Source organism: Oryx dammah, unplaced genomic scaffold, assembly GCF_014754425.2.
Source record: "Oryx dammah isolate SB20612 unplaced genomic scaffold, SCBI_Odam_1.1 HiC_scaffold_26, whole genome shotgun sequence".
NCBI classification, from domain to species: Eukaryota; Metazoa; Chordata; class Mammalia; order Artiodactyla; family Bovidae; genus Oryx; species Oryx dammah.
The window spans coordinates 26244017-26265891 of record NW_024070210.1 but is presented as its reverse complement, the minus strand read 5'-3'; the positions used below and the strand labels follow the sequence as shown (position 1 = coordinate 26265891).

The 21875-nt window shown below is 43.2% G+C and overlaps 2 protein-coding genes and 1 long non-coding RNA gene across 5 annotated transcripts in view; 1 reads left to right on the top strand and 2 right to left on the bottom strand.

The window, feature by feature from the left end:
• Positions 1–13038, bottom strand: part of ZBTB25 (zinc finger and BTB domain containing 25) — a 44338-nt gene extending 31300 nt beyond the window's left edge. Inside the window, exons 1-2 of one of the 2 annotated variants that reach the window (XM_040226279.1) lie at positions 12790–13038; positions 1365–1544 (exon numbers count right to left, since the gene is read on the bottom strand). In XM_040226279.1, coding sequence (XP_040082213.1) covers positions 1365–1537 — 173 coding nt within the window. In that variant the 5' untranslated portion in view covers positions 1538–1544; positions 12790–13038. Of the gene's footprint in view, positions 1–1364; positions 5489–12789 lie in introns of those variants that run through there. The other variant, XM_040226280.1, reaches the window with a different exon arrangement.
• Positions 13039–13119: 81 nt separating this feature from the next.
• The window catches only part of ZBTB1 (zinc finger and BTB domain containing 1), a 25928-nt gene continuing 17172 nt past the window's right edge, over positions 13120–21875 (top strand). Inside the window, exon 1 of one of the 2 annotated variants that reach the window (XM_040226274.1) lies at positions 13120–14092. The gene's annotated coding sequence lies outside the window, so the exon portion shown is untranslated. The remainder of the gene's footprint in view (positions 14093–21875) is intronic. The other variant, XM_040226273.1, reaches the window with a different exon arrangement.
• Positions 19130–21875, bottom strand: part of LOC120852832 — a 24576-nt gene continuing 21830 nt past the window's right edge. The window contains exon 3 of the long non-coding RNA XR_005718663.1: positions 19130–20059. This is a non-coding gene — a long non-coding RNA (uncharacterized LOC120852832). The remainder of the gene's footprint in view (positions 20060–21875) is intronic.

Sequence of the window (21875 nt, the reverse complement as noted above, 5' to 3'; positions counted from 1 at the left end):
CTCCTCTCCCCTTTTTATCATATATGCCAATCCATTTTTTGAATGTGCTAGCCTGGTTCATATTTGCATATGTTTTCCTGCATTTTTTCCTCTGCCTACAATTGCAATTATTGGCATTCCTCTATAACATCTGAAAAACTCCTCCTGATCCTTTAAGATTCAGAGCCTCTGTAAAACCTGTTCTAACCCTCTCAAAGTACGGCTGCTGACACTCCAGTCTACTTTGTGCAGCACTTCGACTATACACATCATAGAAATTATTAATAGCAGCAGCTAACAGTGCAAAGCTCTGTTCCAAACATTTTAATATTATTAATCCATTTAATCTCAACATCATGGAGTGGATATACTATTCTAGTGTTTTACAGAGAAGGAAATTGAGGCACAAAAAGATCAATCACACTGCAATTATTTTCCTTACATGCATTACCTCTCTCTTAGACTATAAATGTCTTTTTTCTATTTTTGGCCAAGCCACCTGGCCTGTGATCTTAGTTCCCTGACCAGAGATTGAACCTGCGCCCCCTTCAGGGGAAGCACAGAGTCTTAACACTGGACTGCCAGAGAAACGCCAAATCTGTAAGCATAGTGTTCCATCACTTTTAACCTAACATGCATTAAAGCTATTTTTTACCAAGAGCTCAGAATCTGGATACCATTTTATACCCCTCTCCCTATCATGTTGAGTTATAAATTTTAAAAATTTTTTTGAAAAAATATTTGAAACAAATGACCTTTGAATTACAATATGGAATATCGGCCCTCCCTCCGTGGGGACGGTGCCACTCGACCCAGCGTCGGATTCGGCGGCACGGCCAGAGAAACTGGGGCTGAGGACACCGCCGCCCGCAGAGAGGCGGAGCCCAGAGAGGAAAGAAGGGTGGAATGGACTGCCCCGCCCACCGGCGGGGCTCCTCTGCCGCCACCAGGTGGGTGGAGTTATGACATTGAAATCTTGCTCTGAAAATATGAACAGAAATCAACAACTTAGTAACTAAGAGCACAGATTTGCATGAGTTTCATTTATTAGCTGTGCGTAATCCTAGATGGACAAGTTACTTAACTCAATCACAGTTTCTTTTTCTCTTAAAAAAATATGGATAATGGTAGAATTTACATTAGATAAATGCTTAGTGGTTGGTTATGGGATTAAACAAATAAACTTTACCTATTATTGTTTTCATTATCTTCCACCATGGATCCTATACAGAGCTTAATTACAGATGTGTAAAAAAATGATAATTTTTTTTTTTATTTCCTAAGGTGATCCCATAAAAAAAGAATACCCAAAATGATGTTTTTTATAAAGCTTAACTATATCACGGTATTAAAAATTCTTCTGATTTACAAAAGCACCTCCTTACCTTGTTTGGTGAATAAATATCATCTTGAAATAGTTAGAAAAAGCAGCAAGCACTGCTCTGTGGGCTTTGAAGTAGACGTCTCCAATAGCAACGGTGCAATCACACAGAAAACCAAATTCTCGCTGCATGTTCAGCTGCTGCAGAAGGACAAGGCTATGGCTAGCTGTGTCCATTGTGGCTCTGAGAAAAAGGACAATATAGTTTTTGCCTTTTTTTTTTTTTAAACCAAATTGGCTATAGTTCACACAAACCTACAGAGGACAGGGAGACCTAAATCTAAATGAAATTACTCAACAGTTTTCAGTACTGTTAATCTAACCCTAAACTTAGCTAACATTAAATTATGATAACTGATATCCACTATACTGAAAAGGTAATACATGGCCTTTTTAAAATCTGGTAAGAAAGTGACTTGCCGTGGGTGCCAGCGATGTGAAAGAGGGAGTTTGTCCTTTTTTTAATCTATGTGACCACAATGTTTCTAGGCCTCAGTTTCCTCACTGGCAAAAATGGGAATGAGGTACTGATCTTTGCCTCAGGGCCAGATGAGATAAGTTACCTGAAAAGCACCTTGTAATGGAAACTACTGTTCAAATGTCAACTCTAAATGTGTGTCCTGGCTAGGCAAGAGCTGTCCCTGCTCCTTAGGGATCCTCTGCATACTCAGGGGACACTGGCCGCCTAACTATCATATAAGTTTGGGAAACTTATCAGTCACAGAAGCCCTTAAAATAGATGTCAAGCCACATGGGGCTTAGAGCCCAGTGGGAAAGAACCTAAGCCCTGACCTTAACTGGACTCAGACACATACAAGCATGGAGGTTCCCGAAGAAGTAGAATGCTAGATGGGACCACTGGTCTCAGGGGGGCCGGAAATCATGCCTTGGGAAGAATATGCAAAAGAATTCTGGTGGAGAAGCCTAGTGTGAGCAGAGCAGCAAGAACATTTGAGGGCGCCCTGGAAGCAGGAGGCTGGGCCATCCTCTCTGTCCACCTTCTCCACCTCAACCGTGCAGAGAGCCCTGGTGCTTCAAAGAGAAGGCAGGTGTGGTATAAAGGGCACCACTGGGGTCTGGGAGAACCTTCTCTAAAAGAGCAGGTCCTAAATAAAGAATGAAGCTTTCTCACTAACCAGACAGATCAAAGTCTTAAGGAGGTCAGTGATGAGAGTGGGAGGTTAGCTGTCTGGAGACTGGCAGTAGCTTGGGCTGCAAAATGCTGAGTGATGGATAATAAAAATCATCAACAGTTTATAATGTTTCCTGTGTGTCAGGAATTTTTCACTCATTTAATTTTCAATACAATTCTGTGAGAAAGGAAATAATCAATCCATTTTACAGGTGAGGAAACAATCAACACAGAGAGCTGACTGACCCAACATCATGCTGCTAGTGAGATGCAGAGCTGGGGATTCAAACCTGGGCACTGGACTCCAGACCCCCAGGGCCCTCCCTCTCCACCGCCCAGAAAAAGACACAACCCACCAACTGAAGGAGCAGAGGGAACAGTCATCACATACCCTGGGAAGTCTCAGAGGAATACCTGGAAAGAAGAATCAGGGAGAAACTCAGATTCCTGCTACTTAAGCAAATGTGACACAGCAAAACAAACATTTAAAACTGGTAAAGACAAAAGCAATTATTACTGATAAAAGGTTAGAGCTATTTTAGTTAAAACCACGTATTTAATGTACTAATATGAAATAATCTCCAATACATATTAAGTAAAAAAAAAAGGAGCAAAATGTAAAAATTGTGTACAGAAGACTACTATTTATGAAAAAGTGGTAGAGTGGTTATTTTATTTTTAAAGGTGGGGTAAGAATTTATGCATAAATATATTCTTGTTTATGTACATGTCTGGAAAGGTTCAAAGAAACCACTCTCGTTTCTGCCAGGGAAACTAGAGAACAGGGAGTTAAGGGTAGCTGGGGGAACTATCCTGTTTGAATATGCTGAAGTATTTTAGACAGATAAGTAGATAAAGAGCACAATGTAACAAGCACCCACCTCCCATCCACCTGGCCTGGGGCACAGAGAGTAAACAACCACAAACAGGGAAGAAAACCACCGCATCTCTCCCTCATTCTATCCCCACCACCCTCTACTCCTTGCCCCCAAAGGCAGCCACCATCTTGATTTAGTGTTTCTGACTCTACTGTGCATCGTCATATTTCTACTGCATAGGTATATATCCCTTGAAAGCGAAAGTGAAGTCATTCAGTCGGGTCCGATTCTTTGGGACCGCATGGACTGCAGCCTACCAGGTTCCTCCATCTATGGGATTCTCCAGGCAAGAATACTGGAGTGGGTTGCCATTTCCTTCTCTGAGATCTCCCCAACTCAGGGATTGAATCTGGGTCTCCTGCATTGTAGGCAGATGCTTTACCATCTGAGCCACCAGGGAAGTCCCATATATCCTTTAAGAAGGTTTTTATATGAATAGTATTATACTTTAGGAATCCTAAAACTTCTTTTAACTCTATATTCACACACTACTTTAAAAAATTCTTCTAATTCAAACATAATAGCTTCCCCTGGTCCTCCCTCGAGTAACAAAACATATATCCCTTTCTATCTCATTTTAAAAGCTTTTAAGCAGAAATAAAATAAGAAATTAAGATAACAGAAGCTACAGCGACCTGAGCCTATCCTCTAAGAACATAATCAAAAATCCAAGTTGTGGGTGTTGTTCCAAAAGGCCATTTAATCAAAAGTCATTATTTATTGTATTTACCACGTTTCCCTGATTCTAAAATACCACCAATTTATAAGGAGATTAAAAAACCAAATTAAAACTCTATATTGGATATTTCAATATGTAAAATTAGATTCAATAAGATAGTTAAGGTTGAAGTACCTTAAACCAGTCTTACAAATTATCTCCGAAACACCCCCCCTTGGATCATAAACATTTTCAACAGTTCTCCCTCTCTCCCTCTCTCTCTCTCTCTCTCTCTCTATATATATATATATATATATATGGTGTATATAAATAGTGCGTTAGTATAGTGAACTATTGAACCGTGTAGAAATGAAAATGGCAAACACTAAAAAGCCACATATGTAAAAATCTGTGGTTAATGGTCTGAGTAACAGTTAAATTCACTTATCAAACAAATATTTTGTGAAGAGAAATTTAATAAAGGAAAGTATTTGAAAGCATGCACCGTACAAGGCACAGGGACAGAAAAAAATTACAATGATGTTGCAGTCAATAAGCTAACAGGGGAGACAAAACATAAAACAGAGCAACTATGACATGAAGCAAAAGTGGTAAGTGCCATAAGAGCAATTGGACAGCATGAGGGGGAGATAAACAGGAAACCCAATGAGAAATAAGCCATTTGAACTGGATTTAGATGAAAATGGAGAAGGTGAACATAGCATTCCAGGCAGAAAAAAAAAAAACCAGAATGAGTAAAATCATCACCATTAGGCCTGAGAATCAAGACTGCTCTAGTAGCAACAAATATAAAAGATTAACAAAGAAAAGGCATGGAGCAATAAAGACCAGTAAGTAGTCTTTTGTAACATCTAAATAATGGCAGTGGGAATGAAGAAAGGAATACAAGAAGATATACCAGATGGAGAACTGACAAGCACTGGCAGAGAATTGGATGTGCTCAGTCACAGAGAAGACCAAGTCAAAAGTGAGTTTCAGAACTCCAGCTTGGGCAAGAGAATTCATTCATTCCTCAGGATCCTATTTGCAGAGTAACTGCCATGTGCAAGGTGTTGATATATAGGTAGTATAGCAGAATGCCAGAGGAGAGGCACAGAAGCTGGCTTGGTAAGAGAGAAGCTTCATTTTGCACACAGTGAGTTTGAGGTGTCCACCCTAGGACATCTGAGTAGAATGGGCAGCGCTAGAGAGGAGGTCCTCCGAAATAACTGGGCTGAAGTCACCAGGAATGGATGGGGTTACCAAATAAAATAAGAAAAAGTAGAAAAAAAGGCTAAAAATGAATCCTTGAGAAACACGGATACAGCTAGACACACGAAGAGAAATAAGAACATATATTGTTATTGAGGGAGGTAAAGAAAAGGCGGATGCCGTGAAGGGAATGGCAACCCCCTCCAGTATTCTTGCCTGGAGAACCTCATGGACAGAGGAGGCTGGCGGGCTACAGTCCATGGGGTCGCAGAGAGTCGACAGAACGCAGCGACTAACACAACACAAGAAAAGGCAAGAACCCTGATGGGAGGAGTGGCTGAGAAACACGGGGATGAGACCTATTACAAACACCCACCAAGTGTGCTGACCAAGGTTTCTGGTGACCTCTCTCAACACTCTGGGAAAGAGCAGAGTATCTGATTGCAGGGGGATGTTAGAATGTTAGAAAGCAGAGGCCATTGAGGATAGGTACAGATAGAACAGGATATTGAGGGAACCGCAGATCAAAGACTTCCAGGCTGAAGAGGGGTAGAATCTCTAGAAGCTGGAAAGAATAGAATCACAACTGTAAGTGCAGCAGTGAGTGTGGAGAAAAGAAATCTTTTTTTTTTTTTTTTGATTGTGGAAAGCACATGGTTGAAGTGAAGGGAAGGGAAGTCGCTCAGTCGTGTCCAACTCTTTGCGACCCCATAGACTGCAGCCTGCCAGGCTCCTCGGTCCATGGGATTTTCCAGGCAATAGTACTGGAGTGGACTGCCATTTCCTTCTCCAGGGAATCTTCCCAACCCAGGGCTCGAACCCGGGTCTCCCACATTGTAGACAGAGGCTCAGACTTTCCCTGAGCCACCAGGGAAGTAAGGAGAGAGAATCTCAGAGTATTCTTCAATGGCACTGATTTATAAACTATGATGTCAGTCCATATGCAGAGGAAAGAGGTGAGTTTAGGCCTTGAAAGAAACCCATTAATCCTTGATGTTAATACAGAGTGTTGAATTTTACAGAGAACTTTCACACACAGTAATTTCTCTTTCTGCTTCAGATAAGATCATTTCCATTTACCTATCTTCAAGTTCACCATCATTCCTGTTAACCCATTTTTTATCTCAGATATAGTTTCAGGACTAAAATTTTCATCTCATGTTTTCTAAGTTTCTATTTCTCTGCTGAGATTTCCAGTTTATTCACATATTATGACCTTATTTTCCTTTACACCCTTCAGCAGTTACAGTAGTTGCTTTAAATCTTCTCAGCTAAATCCAACCTCTGGGTCATCTTGGGGTCAATCTCAATTAGGATGATAGTTTCCTATTTCTTCATATGTCTCATGATTTTGGATAAAATCTTAGACACTGTCATTACTAAAGACTCTAGGTACTATAATATTCTTCCAAACAGCACCGATGTTTTTTTTCTTTTTGCAAATTAGCTGCTGCTGTTGCTGCTAAGTCGCTTCAGTTGTATCCGACTCTGTGCGATCCCATAGACAGCAGCCCACCAGGCTCCCCCGTCCCTGGGATTCTCCAGGCAAGAACACTGGAGTGGGTTGCCATGTCCTTCTCCAATGCATGAAAGTGAAAAGTGAAAGTGAAGTCGCTCAGTCGTGTCCAACTAGTAGCGACCCCATGGACTGCAGCCTACCAGGCTCCCCCGTCCCTGGGATTCTCCAGGCAAGAGTGCTGGAGTGGGGTGCCATCGCCTTCTCCGGCAAACTAGCTAGGCTGAACTGAAACTCCCAAGCTCTGCCTCCACTATGGTTTGGGTTTTTTTTTTGTGTTAGGTGTGCTGTTTGGAGGCTGCTCAACACACATACACATTTCAGGGTTGGCAAGAGATTTAAGCTGAATTTACACACAGTATTTGGGGGTCCCCTCAACAACCTTTCTAGGATTCTCCTCCCTACTTTCTACCTATGTGGTCACTCTGAACTCTCGTGGAATCTTCCAAGACCAGGGATTGAACCTGTGTCCCCTATACTGGGTAGATGGATTCTCATCCACTGTGAAGGGTGGCACTTGTATTTTGCAATCTTCTTTAATACCTGGCTTTAAAAACTATAGCTGGGTTCTTTTCTCTGCCTTTTCAATCAATCTATTGCCACATGATGTTTTGGTTCAAATGTATTAAGAGAAATTGCCTTGGCAAAAGCAAGATACTTATAAACCCACTGAAAGAAATTCAGGAAACTTCAAGGTGTCCGTGGACCACACTTTTGAGAACCTCTCTCCTACACTATCTTTTTTTGATCCTATGAGGTACTAAAGCGGATCCTGTATTATTTCCATTTTCAGGTTAAGAAACCATAAGCTCAGAGAAGGCAGGAAAGGTACCCAAAATCAGATAACTACCTGTTAAATGGTACTCACAGAACTTCACATCTGACCTCAAACTCAGTACCTTTTCTTCAAAATCCCCATCTAGAATTATCAACATATATACTGATGGCAGATTTTGCAAATATATTGAATCAAATAAAGGGATAAATGTTTCAAGTTTATAAAATGAGATAAACTCAAATCTGTTAAATAAAAAGTCATATATATATATATATATATATAAAAGTTCATTCAAACTTGTTTGCATTATAGACATTTCATGTTTTAAGGCAGCACAACCAGACTTTACCTCATGTTAATAGAACCAAAACATAACATAGTTAATTCAGGACGGTTTCTAATACAACTTACTTTACAAATTATTAGAGAGGCTTTTAATATAGCCTTTGTTCATCATTTGTTGTCTACTCATTTGGTTTTCTTTAGTATGAGGAATAGTCAAAGTTTCCTATGTGTACAGAAACATCTTAGAAGTTACATGTGAGAAATTTTCATGGAGATTTAAAATGTGAGAGAGGTTGCAATAACTTACCGTTATATTTACAAATGCTATAGCCAAATGTAATGGTGCTACATCTTAAAACAGTTTATCTGTTATCAAGGTGATATTAATAATAATAGCACTGATATTTAAGAGACTACAAAAAATTGTTTACTTACTAGACTGTAATAACTGGATTAGCTCAATCTAAGTAAGCTAGAACAGTTTCAATGTTAGCTTGATATTCAACTTCTTTGAATTTACTTAAAATAATATTTTATAATAGACAGACTAGACTCTTAGATCTGGACTCTCAGACCTATGACAGCCAGAATAATGTCCTACAATATGCAATTTTTCATTCTGGCAGGCTATAAGACTCTTCAATAAAAGAATAAACAAAAGGAGTAAGACATCCATTTCTCTGGAAAACACTTATTTTCCTTGTGGTTTCCACCACTGTAACTTTATTATTAATTATTAAGACATGGAGACAGGAAAGTTGGCCTAGGAATGTGTACAGCTTTTTTGAGATACTTACTCATGGCTATAAATACAAAGGTAAAAGCAGAAATATCCAAAGTGCTACTTACTAAGATTTTATACAATGATTTTAACTTTTTAATTTACCTTCACATGATTGTGGCAGTGTAATGTTTTATAACCAAGAGAAAGAATGTTTGCAGAAATCATTTTACCCCAGAATAGTGGCCCTAACTGCATTGTAAAACCTTCTATGCAGAGCTGTACTGATGTCTGAGTCCTACTCCAGATTAACCCAAACAGAACTGCTGAGGGTGAGGCACAGAGCCTTTTTTAACCTCCTCAGGTGACTCCTGGAGAAGGTAACAGCAGCCCACTCCAGTATCTCTTGCCTGGAGAACTTCATGGACAGGGGAGCCTGGCAGGCTATAGCCTGTGTGGTAACAAAGAGCTGGACACGACTGAGCGACTAACATACAGGTGATTCTAATATAATGCCTCAATTAAGAACCACTGCATTAGAAGAACAAGGGACCCAGGAAATCCAAGAGACTATTTCACACACTAAAATTAAAGAGAAAAGCTATTTCACAAGAAGGGCTTAAAATGTGGGAATTATACGAATTACATTAAATGAACCAAAATCAACCACTGTAATTCTAACTGTAAACTAAAAACTTGCCAGATCAAGAAGCAGAAATATTCCCAAAGTAGTATGGGTCTTGGGGGCAGATGAAGAACACACCATTTTCAAACTTCTTTTTCAAAAGTACTTAGGAAAAAGAGGTATATTTACTCTCTCAGACACTATTATATCTATTTTTATAATATCTGAAAATGACATGGAAATTTAAGATCTGAAAATTCTTGTGTGAGGTACACCCTGCAGTAATTCTAGGCATCTGCTAATGAAATTATCTCTGAAAATGTAAGAGAAGAGGGTAAGGAGCAGATGCGGTAGATGGTACAGGAAGAGCAGTTAAGCTCTAGAAACCTTTAACGGAACAGGGGAAACGTTAGTTTGGGGCCTGCTGCCTGTTGGTAGACACAGCCAGCCTATTACATCTCTACCCTCATCTAACCAACACGTGGGATGCCTGCTAAAGCCGCAATGCCAGGCAAACATGAAAGCTAACACCAGTGAGTGCAAATTGCTACTGGATCTTAAAAATATCGGAACCCTGTAAAGGAAAAGTTTCCTCTCAGTCCACTAAAAAAAATTAAGTCTGCATTTCTGAAAGAAAAAGCAAACCACTGACAGGGCTGGAGAAAACTGGAAAACAACAACACTGGTACAGACCTGGAACACAGTACAAACAAGAATGATTATAACTTCTGAATATAGGCGAACCAATGGTTCCTTTGCCACGCAATGTTCCACACACACATTATCCACATGCGTTAATGAAACCCTTTGCTTAAAGTGCCTAGGATTTCTCAGGAGGAATTAAAGAGCCATTGTATGACTGACTTGTAACCAGGGAAATAATGAATTGAAAAATATTCAAAAATAACTTTACACTATAAACACTTTTTCTCCAGGTAAGATTAAAAAAGGAAAAAAAATTCCTGCTAGAAAAGGAAAGCAGATGTGTTAATAAATTCAACCAATAATCCTGAAACTACTGTTTGCTTCAAACACTTTCTTTCCTCTTCCTCCACTCTCCCTAAGCAAGCTCAAGCAGCAATATCTTTTCTAGCCTAGAGGAAAAATTGTTAGTTATTAATGGCTATTATTATAGAGTAAATAGTATGTGTAAGGCCTTGTGCTAAATGCTCTATGTACACTATCTCTTTTAATCCTCACCATGACTATATGTATTATTTTTATTTCCACTTTAAGATAAGAAAAAACCTAGGCTTAGGACATACAACAAGCAAATAGTTCAAAGTGGGATCAAAAGCTATATTTGACTCCACAGCCTGTGCTGGTAACTATAAACTGGAACAGTATTTTTCTTAGCATTCTTCTCTCAAGAGACTGAAGTTCACATGCAATTTGGAATAAATAAGCAGAAAGGGGGCACAGGAAGTGGTGTAGAAGTACTTTATAATTTATCAAGATAAGAGCACCTGCACTGTTTTTAAGACAAGGAAAAAACCTGCAATAATATAAAACCCCCAACTCTTTTCTGGCCTTTATTACTAAAATGTGCAAGTTTTTCTTTAACAAGATGGTCAAGCACCATCTACGGACCATAGTAAATAAATCACTTTGGTTCAGTGTTGGGGAGGGCATTATGCAACACTTCCCAGCACAGCCCTGACCAGGATAATTTATGGCCAAGGCACTTGGGCCCCTCCTCCCCAGCTAGACAGCCTGGCTCCTCCGCACTCCCCTCAGGAGATAGGGTGGAAGCACACAGCTCTACTTTCTAAGGCGTAGAGGGCAGCTGAAAGTCCTGCTCAGCCTCTCTGGGCAACCACAGGCGCCAATAAATCAGCCACAGGCGATTCACTCATCCCCTTCCTGGCTTGAAGTGGTAGCAAGATCTAATGCAAAAGAGCACTGACCAAACTTGGGAGATAAAGTGATTTAGCCTTGAGTTCTACTGCAAATGACAGCATCACTGAAGCCAGGTAAATCTTTCTGAGCCTGTTTCCTTGCTTGTAAGATGGGAGACAATACTATCTCCATTTTGTAAGTATTCATAATTCATCTATGAAAGAACAGCGGGCCACTGCAGGTTGCTATTGGGCTGTTTACTCAATAAACAAGGACCAAATCCATCTCTGCTACCTCCAAATAAGACATTCAGAGCTGCGCTGGGAGAAAAAGTGTAGCAAGTTATGTGCGGTCCCCTCCTGTCTTCTTGCTGATTATCCCTGTGATGTTCTATTGGTTCCTGAAAACCTCCCGGCCATCAGAAGTGATCTATTCTGCTTCCTATCCCATCAGTGTTTTGTTCCCTATTAGAGAGCTGACGTCTGACAGTGGATTAATAGTTCACTCTTAATTAAAGCATATTCAGATTGCCAAAGTGATCTCTGGTGCCTTTACCCAAGGAAACAACTAATGCTGCACATCTTGGTTATTCTTGCAGAAAATAGAGCTGAATGTTTTTGTGCGGGGGAGGGGGACGAGCTTTGAGCTCAAAGTGCATTAATAGGCAGTCTATTCCACCTAGCAATAGTGCCAACCACATTCCTTAAGAGGCCAGAGTCATCACACTGGCCAAGTCTGATTTCTCAATAACCGGAATCAAGTACAATCACCTCTAGCAGATAAGTCTCTACAGTGAGTGGGTTAAACTAGCATCGCACTCCTGGTGTGGTGAGGACTGTTAAGACCAAGACATCTAGAGCCCTGGAGTCTAGTTATTGAAGAGGTATGGGACTTCGATCAAGCTAGTCTTTTGGCCTGGTGTCCTCATCTGTAAAATGAGAGGGATGAACTGCATTTTCTATTAGGCCCCTTTCGGCTTTAAGACTTGTGATTCTAAGGTGTACTTTACATACTTCACAAAATCCTGTGAGAATAACAGCTTTGCCAAAGAGGAGTCTCAAAAGAATGCATGCCACTGGGGGGAACTGGGGCGTTAATTTATGAAACATGTTAGCTGCTGTCAATTTCCAGGTACGGCGCTAGGCACTGCCTAAGCAATTTGACAACAGCTTGATTTCTCCAAATAAAGAGTGCTAAAGAAGGCAGCGATAGATGGAGCAGGCTTTAAAAAGTAAAACTGATTTAGAATGAGATTAACATAATCTGAAAAAAGAATTATGGAGATGAGGGGGAATTCCGGCCCTAGAGATGGGGTAATCACAAACGGGGCAGTGGAGGGGAGACGGAGGACAGTGCCTGCAGCATTCCGCCAGTGGCACCTGGAGACCCGCCCACTGGCGAGAGGGGTCCGGGGCGCAGCAGCCTGGGGAATGCCGCAGGCCCGTGGGGGGCTTCCCGCGCCGGGTCGCCCCGGGGCCCCCAGGCAGAAGGTCTCCGTCCCTTTGAAGAGCCCCGGAGCCCAGTCCCGGCCTAAGTCGGGCCTGGCGGCCGCATGGTGTAAACAGAGAAAGGCCGCTCTGGGCGTTCTCCGCCCAGCTTTCACTGACGGTTGCCATTTTCCTCCAGTACCCTGATTGACATCTCAAACGGACCAGAAACACCCATCTCCCCAGCTACTTGCATCTGTCCCGCGACCGGCGCAGCTGCAGGCCGCCGCCCTAGGCGGATCGCGGCGGGAGGGACTGAGCCCGGGGCAGCCCATAGGGGCCGGGCCGCGTCGCTTACCCAGAGGCCGCCGCGGCAGGCAGGCGGCCGACTTCTCCGTGCGGGAGGGGCGCCTCCCGCGCCGCGTACGTCACGCGGCAGCGCCGGCTCACGCACCCCGCGGCCCGCTCTCGCGCGGCTTCCCGCGCCAGCCTCCAGGCGAAGGGCCCCACGTGACCGCGCCCCTCGTAGCTGAGAAACCAGAGGCGCGGGGGCCGAAGTGTGCGTGCGTGCGTGCATACGTGCGCGCCGTCCCGCCCGCCCGCCAGCCAGCCAGCTCAACTGGCTTGGCGGGGGTCGGCCCGCTCTCCGGGTGCCTTCGCCAAGGTTGCTAGTCGTGACTGTAGGCGGAAGCGTGGAAACCAGCCTGAGCGTCACAGGCTCCCACACACACACAACCGCGTGACCCGGGGACTTTCCCCAGGGTGTGCAAAAACACAGGCACCACCTCATTTCAGAGATGGGGGCGGGAAAGGGTGCACCCGCGTCTTCGCGGTAAGAGTGAGGGCGCGAGGCCAGGGAAGCTTAAGCCCCGGTAGCCTAGGAGGGGAGGCGGTCGGGCGGGGTGGGGCATGGCGGGGGAAGTGACTCAAGGCCAGAGGCGGACAGGCCCACGGAAGGCAAGCGTGGGGGAGGTGCGGGGAATGGGCGACCCTGAACCGACTGGTAGCGCACGGGACGAGACGAGGGTTCCGGCGCCCCCCGAACGCTAGGAACGTACTGTGAGGGAGGGTCCCAGCTGCTGGGCCCTCTGGGGCCGGGCTCTGACATCTGGACGGAGTGGGAAAGCAGCAGCCTGCCCTTGGGGAGCCGGGAGGAGCCCAGTCCTATCCAGCTGTGCAAACAGGAGGAGGAGGAGGTCCCAAGCCTACCCTTGGGAAAGGGGCGAGAGGGGTGGTCGGGCCGCCGCCGCGCCGGCCCCCGCGGTGCGGGTTGCGCCAGCCTCCTCGGAGCCCGACGCAGAAACTTGTTGCAACAAACAGGCGACCGCGGGTGCCCCTAGCAGCCAGCGGCGGAGTGGGTGGGCGGTCGAGAGGGAGGGGAAGGCTGGCGGACGCCGCAGCGAACTGGTGGGCAGACCCGGAGTCGCCGCGTAAGCGGGGCCGGCTCAGTGCGGTGCAGCAGGCGCGGCTGTGCGGCAGCGGAAGTCCTTTGTTGCAGCGCAGTCCCTGGCAGAGCCAGAGCCTCTCCGCGCAGCCCAGCCCGAGCGCCGCGCGCCGCCGCCACTGCAGTTCTCGGCCCCTTCGCCTCCGCCTGCCTTTCCCGCTGCCGATTTGCCTTAAACTCCCTAAAATCTCCGCAGCCCCGGTTCCTGCTGCGGCCGGTGAGTATTTGCCAGTTATGGGGCTATTTGCGCAACTTTGGCCCGGGCCGCAGGGCTGGGGGCGGCGGACTCGGCGGAGTGCGGGACCGGAGCGGCGCCGACCCGTGCGGGGAGCCGGGGCGCCGCGGGCGCACGGCGAGGACCCGGTGACGGGTGACTGCCGGGCCGCCTGCTTGATCCCGCCGCCCGCCAGCGCGCCCAGTCGGGGACGTGCGGCCTCCCTGGGTCGGAGGCGAAGCCCCCACGGAGACTAGTTCCCAAATTAGTTACCTTCTTTTCCCTTTCTTTCTCTGCCTTTATTTTTTTGAGGGGGGAGGGGAGGGGAGGTGTAGACGGGAGGCGGGAGGAGCCGGTTGATTGACGTGCCGAGAGCCCGCTTCTCTCAACTTACAGCCGCGGCTCCTTGGCGGGTGGGAGGGGAAGTGTCCCGGAGCCCGAGGCCGCAGACTTGGGCGCGCTCCGAGGGAGGAGGCGTAAGAGCCGTGCAAATTCTTGCCACGCTTTTTCCCACCCCCTCTTGCCGTCACACTCGCTTTTTTGTTCAGTAAAAAGTGGTAGGTCTCGGGTTTGGGGATTTTTAGTGGAAAGATGTTTCCTGGGAAGAAAGTGTTTTCCTTTCCGGTGGTGGGCGCTTACTAGAGTTCTGTTAGTGTTCGGTAAATATGTTGGATGTAGATCGGGAGCAGTTAACACTAAAATATGTAGGTTTGGGTCTGAGCTCAGCCACTCAACCCATCTCCCTTCGTACCTAAGCAGCGCATCTGCGTGATCTGAAAGGCTGACATGACATTTTCCAAGCTGGGAGCGTCAGGGAGATGTTGATGAAAGTCCTTGATGTTTTCTGGAGACAGTACGGCGTTTGTATGTAATAATATTCCTAAATCAAGCTGGTAGGCACGCGCAGGTTCTTTACTGGCCTAAGTGTATTCCCATGCAATATGTATCACGTCAGGAAAATTATGCCAGGAACGAAATATTTCCCCTTTGACACTCGTTCCTAAGATGTGGTCCCAGGCTCTTTGAGACTTGGAATCAGTCGTTTGAGCTCAAGTTCAAGGCACTCCGGAACAGATTTGGTGAGGGATGCCGTTCTCATGATAACTACTAAGCAATCACCACATTTTCCTTTGAAATTAGGAAATTTTGTCATTGCAAATGGATATGATGAGATTTGGAATACAAAGCGATGAAGCTTGAATGATGGCTGGCCATCAGAACCTCAAAACTTTTGAGTCACTTGCTAGATATCTAATAAAGTCTCAGTGATAACTGAATGAATTTGGCTTCCTTATCTTAAACAGAAAAAATTGAACTGTAGGGATGGTGAAATACTTTCCCAGAGATTGATAAAATGATGATAGTCTGCAAGTAGGACCCTCAGTCAGCATCTTACATTCATTTCAAAAGCAGGTTTCTCCATTACAACCAAATTTTCATGGTATAGAATAACTGCTCGAGTTAAGCAATCTTACCTGAAGCATTTCTGTTCTTCGTACCCCAATATGGCCTAAATTGGAGGCAGAGGGGAGCCCTGATGCATCGTTGTCAGAGTAAAGAGAAACCATATTTTAACTAGGACCCTAGCAGGGCAGAGCAGTCTCAGACACTTGCTCTTGACCTTGTGTTTGATTTCGTTTTAATGCAGCTAAATTTTTGTCCTGTTTCCTCCTTCTCTTTTGCCAGGCTCTGGGGAAGATATAGTTCATGGAGCTTTTTAAGGGTATCTCTTTGTTCCTTCAGAATAACCAGTCTAATGTGCAAGAGAAAAGAAGTGCCTGCTTTCAGGTCTCTCCTCCATCCAAAAGAAGTGCTAAGCCTTTGCAATTAAGCTCTGGTCCAAAGGGGAGAGAGAACCATTTGAGATAAAAATACAGAAAATTTTCCATAAATTTTATTTTTAAGCTACAATCTGTTGTCTTTCCCTTTGCCCCCCAAAATTGAGATACATTTGAATAAAAAAAAAAAATTTGCTTGAGAGGGCACTTTGGTCCCTGTAGGAGCTTGTCTCCTGACATTTTCTTATGCTGTTATCTCTTATAGTAAAAATTGAAATTATTCTAATACTCTTATGGGAACCAAATTAAAACTGGTTCATGTCTTTTTTTTCCCCTCAGAATAGAAATGCTTTTAATATAAAATTCATTTTCTTTATAAAAATTCAACCTATACCAAAGTACATAAAAAACAAAAATGAAAGTAATTTTGACTCCCACTCCTTAGAGATAATCACTGTTAACAGTCAATTCGTTGTGTAAAATGAGAGAGGGCAACATTTGGTATTACTGTGCTGCTGTGTGTACCTCACCCTGGCTAGGGACAGCTGTGATGATTCATGGACTCATGAACTCATGCTCTCTGTTCACTATTCTGGTTGGTGAGAATTGGCGAGGTAGAGAAAAAGGGAGTTTTGCATTAAAGTGATTTAAAATTCTATGATTAAGTAACAAGACATGAGAGTTTAAATATAACAGGGCTGCTATTTTAGATTTGTCCTTATGAAGTACTTACTGTAGCTTAGCAGACTAGTTCTCACACTTTGAATGTTAATGTTGGTGTCAAGCCTTTGATGGGTTGATTTATACTGGCCAAACTCATTAAAGCAAAACCAAACCCTCTCATTTGTAAAGAGTTTCATAATTTATAGTTGGGGAGGAGTAGTTATACTTATCATTAAGACCACTGCCAAGATACCACTGTGCTGATACAGGGTGAGAGGTCCCTCTGGATCTGTATCCAGAGGTAACATGCCAAACATCAAGGAAAGGAAACTAGAGGAAAGAAGATTACTGACTGTGGGTTTCAGATGTGGCCTAGAAGGAGACAGTACATATTTAAGTTAGATTTCTAAGTATACTCATATTGTGGCACATATAAGAAGTCTTAAAAGTACAGAATCACTTATTTCTTAGCCTGGTATTTTCAAGAAGAGTAAGCTGTGAAGTAGCTGATATTCTGAAAAAAAATTGCTGAAATAGTACGTAGCAGTTAAATTACAACATTGGTTGATAGTGTTGAGGACATGAGGTTGTTTTTTGTTTTTTGTTTTTTGTTTTCTTTTTCTGTGATTTGAATTTAAAATCATTTTCAAAATAAAATTGGAAAATTAAAAGAATTAAATCTCCAACCAGATTTTCTGTTGTCTGTTTGAGATGTGATCATTTTTAGAGATAATTGAAGAGCTCCATCCTCACTTTAAATCTTTTGTATTAGAGGAGGGCTTCCTTTGATGGGTAGTGGGAGTCAGCAGATGGAAGAGGAAATGGGGAGAGCAGGGCATTCTGCCTGCAGTATGGGGCTTTATAAGAATGGGGTGACTCTGGGAGGCTTAGAATGTCCAAAGGGACATTTCAGTTAATAGTCATTGCCAGAAAGAGTGTTTTCTGGCTGAAAACACTGAAACTTAGGGCTCTGAATCAAGAGTCAGAGTTTGAGTCCCATCTTATAAGATGAACACTTGAGTATCAACCACTGAACCTGTTTCTTCATTCACAAAATGAGGATAGTAAAAATACCTACCTCAGGGCTGTTGTAAAAATCAGTTGCATAATGTATGGGAAATCACATTGTAATTTTTGACTATTATATAAAAGTAGCCATAATTGAAATAATGCAAAAAGTTCATAAGCAAAATAAAACTTGCCTTCTTCGACACTTATTCATTCAAAAACTGATCAAATACCAACTAAATGTCAGGCAACTGTTAGAGGCTTGGGACACAGAGATGACTAAGATAGTGCCCTGATCTCAGGTAACCTACAGTGAAGCAGGGGAACCACATCATAATAATCCCTGCCATTGAGTGTGGTGATAGAGCATCCCAGTTTGAATGATACATTATTTGTATGAAAACACAAAGGTGTTTGCTTTGTTAGTTTGAGATGAGGGGAAATATTAAATAGACTTAAGACTTAAAAATGCAGTTAAGCTTCTTAGAATGAACAAACCTTTTTTTTTTTCATTTTATTTTTTCAAAATTCTGGAGGCCAGGTGCTTTTTGTTGTTGTTTTTAATGATTTAATTTATTTCTTTTTGGCTGTGTTGGGTCTTCATTGCTGCAGGCTTTTTTCTAGCTGTGGCAAGCAGGGGCTACTGTCTAGTAGTGGTGCACAGGTTTCTCATTGGGATGGTTTCTCGTGTTGTGGAGCACAGGCTCTAGGACACGTGGCTCAGTAGTTGCAGCTCCTGGGCTTTAGAGCACAGGCTCGATAGTTGTGGCACGTGGTCTTAGTTGCTCTGCAGCATGTGGGATCTTCCCAGATCAGGGATTGAAGCAGTCTCCTGCACTGGCAGGCGGATTCTCTACTACTGAGCCACCAGGGAAGCCTCTGAACATACTTTTTATGATACTGTTTTTATTGGTTTCAAGGTGTGTGAAGTTTTCAGGATTTGGGTTAAAATTAAAAATTTAACACTTGGAGCTACACAATTGAAAACAATACAATTAAAAAATATATGTGGACTTGCTGAAAGAAGGAAGCTGGATAGTCCCTCCCATCATCTTAGAGCTGCCTCGCCAATTTTCATTCAGTAACATTTACTGAGTACACACCATGCTGCAGAGAATCGAACAAGCCAAAGTCCTGGTCTTCAAGTTGCTCACGGTCTAGTTGGGAGACCAACATATGGATAACTGTGGTAACTGATTCTTATTTAGCAGTTGTTCCATGACACACCTCCTTATAGTAACCCTAAACCCTAGGGAAAATTGTGTGTTAGTTGCTCAGTTGTGTCCAATTCTTTGCAACCCCATGGACTGTGGCTCTCCTTGCTCCTTTTTCCATGGGATTCTCCAGCTGAGAATACTGGAGTGGGTTGTCATTCCCTTCTCCAGGGGATCTTCCCGACCTAGGGATCGAACCCAGGTCTCCTGGATTACAGGCAAATTCTTCACTACCAGAGCCACCAGGGAAGCCCGAGGGAGGATTATCATCCCCATTCTCAGATGAGAGAATTGAGGCACAGATTAGATGTAACCTGCTTGAGTTCATACATCTACTAAGTGACAGAGCCAGAATTTGAATCCAGGCAGTCTGGTTAGTCTGTGCATTAACATCTGCTTTATGTTGCTGTTCTGATTATTTAAAAAATAGCATAGTCAGTGCAAAATAAGGAGATAATACACAATAATATCAAAACCTAAATCAGTGGGAGAGGGAGGTCTCCAGAGGACTTTCTGGAGAAGGTGATTGATTCTTAAAAGATATGTGGTGGGTTCAGACAGTCAGCTGAAAACAGACAGCTAAAAACCAGTTAGCATGAATAAATATGGAGATAAGAAATACATGAAGTATATGGAGTTGGAGGATGGGGAAGGTGGCAAGCAGTTTGATGCTGGTTGTCTGAAGTTTGAAGCAGTAAGTAACCACGTAGGAGACTAGATGGGTGGACAGGAAGGGCTTTTTATGCTTTCCTAAAGGAGTTTGGATTTCAGTCTGACGGTACGTGAAAGGACTCAAGCAGAATGACAGGGTCTGATTTTTGTTCTTTATGAATCATCTGAGGGTGAAGGATAGATTTGAGGGACCAGTGAAGGAGCCTATTGTAATAATTTAGGAGTAAAGATAGATGCCTCAAAGGACAGGAAAGGTAAGGATGGGATAGAGGGGCAAATTTGAGAAATATTTAGTGAGAAAATTGGCAAGACTTAGTTAACTGTGAGGCAGAAGTCCTAGGTGACTCACAAGTATCCTGGGTGGTTAGTGCGTGATGGAGGCGGGGGAAGAGCAGTTTTAGGTGGGTCCCAGACAAAGTCACAGAGTAAGTATGTTGAAGAATAAGGTTCCACAAAATGAACCCTAAGAATATGAATGCCACGTGCAAAAAGGGACTTCCTGGTGAAGCTGCCTTTTGCTGAGACAAGGCTTCTGTTCAACCAGTGCCCTCTGGTGGTCAGAAGATGCCATGTTGCCTCCTCAGGATGAACAGATCAAAATGTAGACTGAATTAAATGCTTTTCCTCTTCCACTCCTGGAGAGAGAGAGAATTTCAGGAGTCACTATGTTTCCTTTGCATTCTGTGTGAATAAATTCATTTCCTAGACCTAGCACCTTGACTACAGTAACACCTCAGTTATTCAGAAGTTATTTGGTTGACAACCTCAGCAAAAGTAAGGCAGTTTGTTGCCTATCAAAAATTAAGATAGGTAAACAAAGTGCATGAACTAAAACCTTATCATACTCATAGAACACTTCCCTAGGTCCTAACAGAAAACTAAATTATTTATGTAGACTCAGTTTCAATGAGTTTTTGTTGAATTTCATAACCCATAACAGAAGTGCTGGGCTACAGGAGATCAACAGACCTTTTAGAAGTGATAGCAGATGCCTGGACAAGTCAGGCGACAGAAGAATACTAGCCACCCCACAAACTATACTCTCCAAAAGTGTAACAGCCTCAGGCCATTTTGTGTAGGTGCGAACAACCCTTGCAAATTTGAACAGTTCCTATTTTTTCAGAAAAAACTGATGCAGAAGAGCTAGTAGCCAGCCAGGTGTTGCTGTATGTGGGAGGCAGCTGTTGGAATTGGAGGAGGAGCCCCAGACCAGAATTAAAGAGACCAAGGTCCTATCCTGTCATCTACAAAAATTAGATATGACTTTGAGTATATGACTTAATTTCTCAGGGCCTCAGTTCGTTTTCTCATCTATAAAGCAGCAGGTTGAACTTGATCACTTGGTAAAATTCTGTGAATTTTGTTCACAATGATGACATTAATGTTTAAGAAAAATTTCATTGCTCTTGGATTGGAAAGACAGTTTTCATCTCTGGTTTATATAAGAGTTCCATGAGGAGTATGGTTATCTCTGTTTTATAGTTGAGAAAGCAGGCTCAGAGAGGTGAAGAAAATTTGTAGTTGGGTAAGTAGTAGGGCTGGTATTCAAATCTATCAATGTCTGCTCCCTGGGCTCTTAATATTTTCATTTAATAAGCATGCATTAAGTGCCAACTCCATGGGAATTGTGCTAGGCACAGGGAACACAAAATCCATTAAGCCTTGTCCCTGTCTTGGAGAGCTGAGTGTAGTAGGCATTGCTGTATATAGTCCCTCTATTAGTGCTAAAGGTGCAAGTATTAATACTACTATAGAACAGTTGGTGCTACTGGTAAAGAACCTGCCTACTAATGCAGGAGACTCAAGAGACACGGCTTCGATCCCTGGGGGGAAGATCGTTGGAGCCAGGCACGGCAACCCACCCCAGTGGTCTTGCCTGGAGACTCCCATGAACAGAGAGGAGCCTGGCGGACTACAGTCCATAGGGTCACACAGAGTGAGTGAGTCACGACTGAATTGACTTAGCATGGCATGCACTGAACAGCACAGCACAGTTAGGATGAACTAATACACAGCCTCATTGGGGTTTTTAAAGACTTGATGGTGTGAGGACAGAATGGAGCCACCATTTATAGCTTTGTTTCTATGGGAATATGTTTCAGGTTCCAAATAACTTAAAAGTTTTGGAACATAACCCAGTATAATTTCAGAACTTCCTGTACTAAGTACTGAATTTGCAGTCTAATAATCAGTCAGGATGCCTATTCTAAAAAGTGAATAAAATTTTCTAAACTTGATCATGACTGTCCAATTTCAGTACCTTGAATAAAAACCTGTTCTCTTTAGGAAACAAACCTGTATAACCAGTTCTTCTGGAAATCTCAAGGAGAAAACCTAAAGAATTTTACTGAGGTTAAATTTAGAGATTGGAGCACTGTATACCCTGGAAAATGGTATTCTAGGAAGAACTTTGCCAAGGTGACCTTATTTTTATAGGCGGCAAAGTCATTA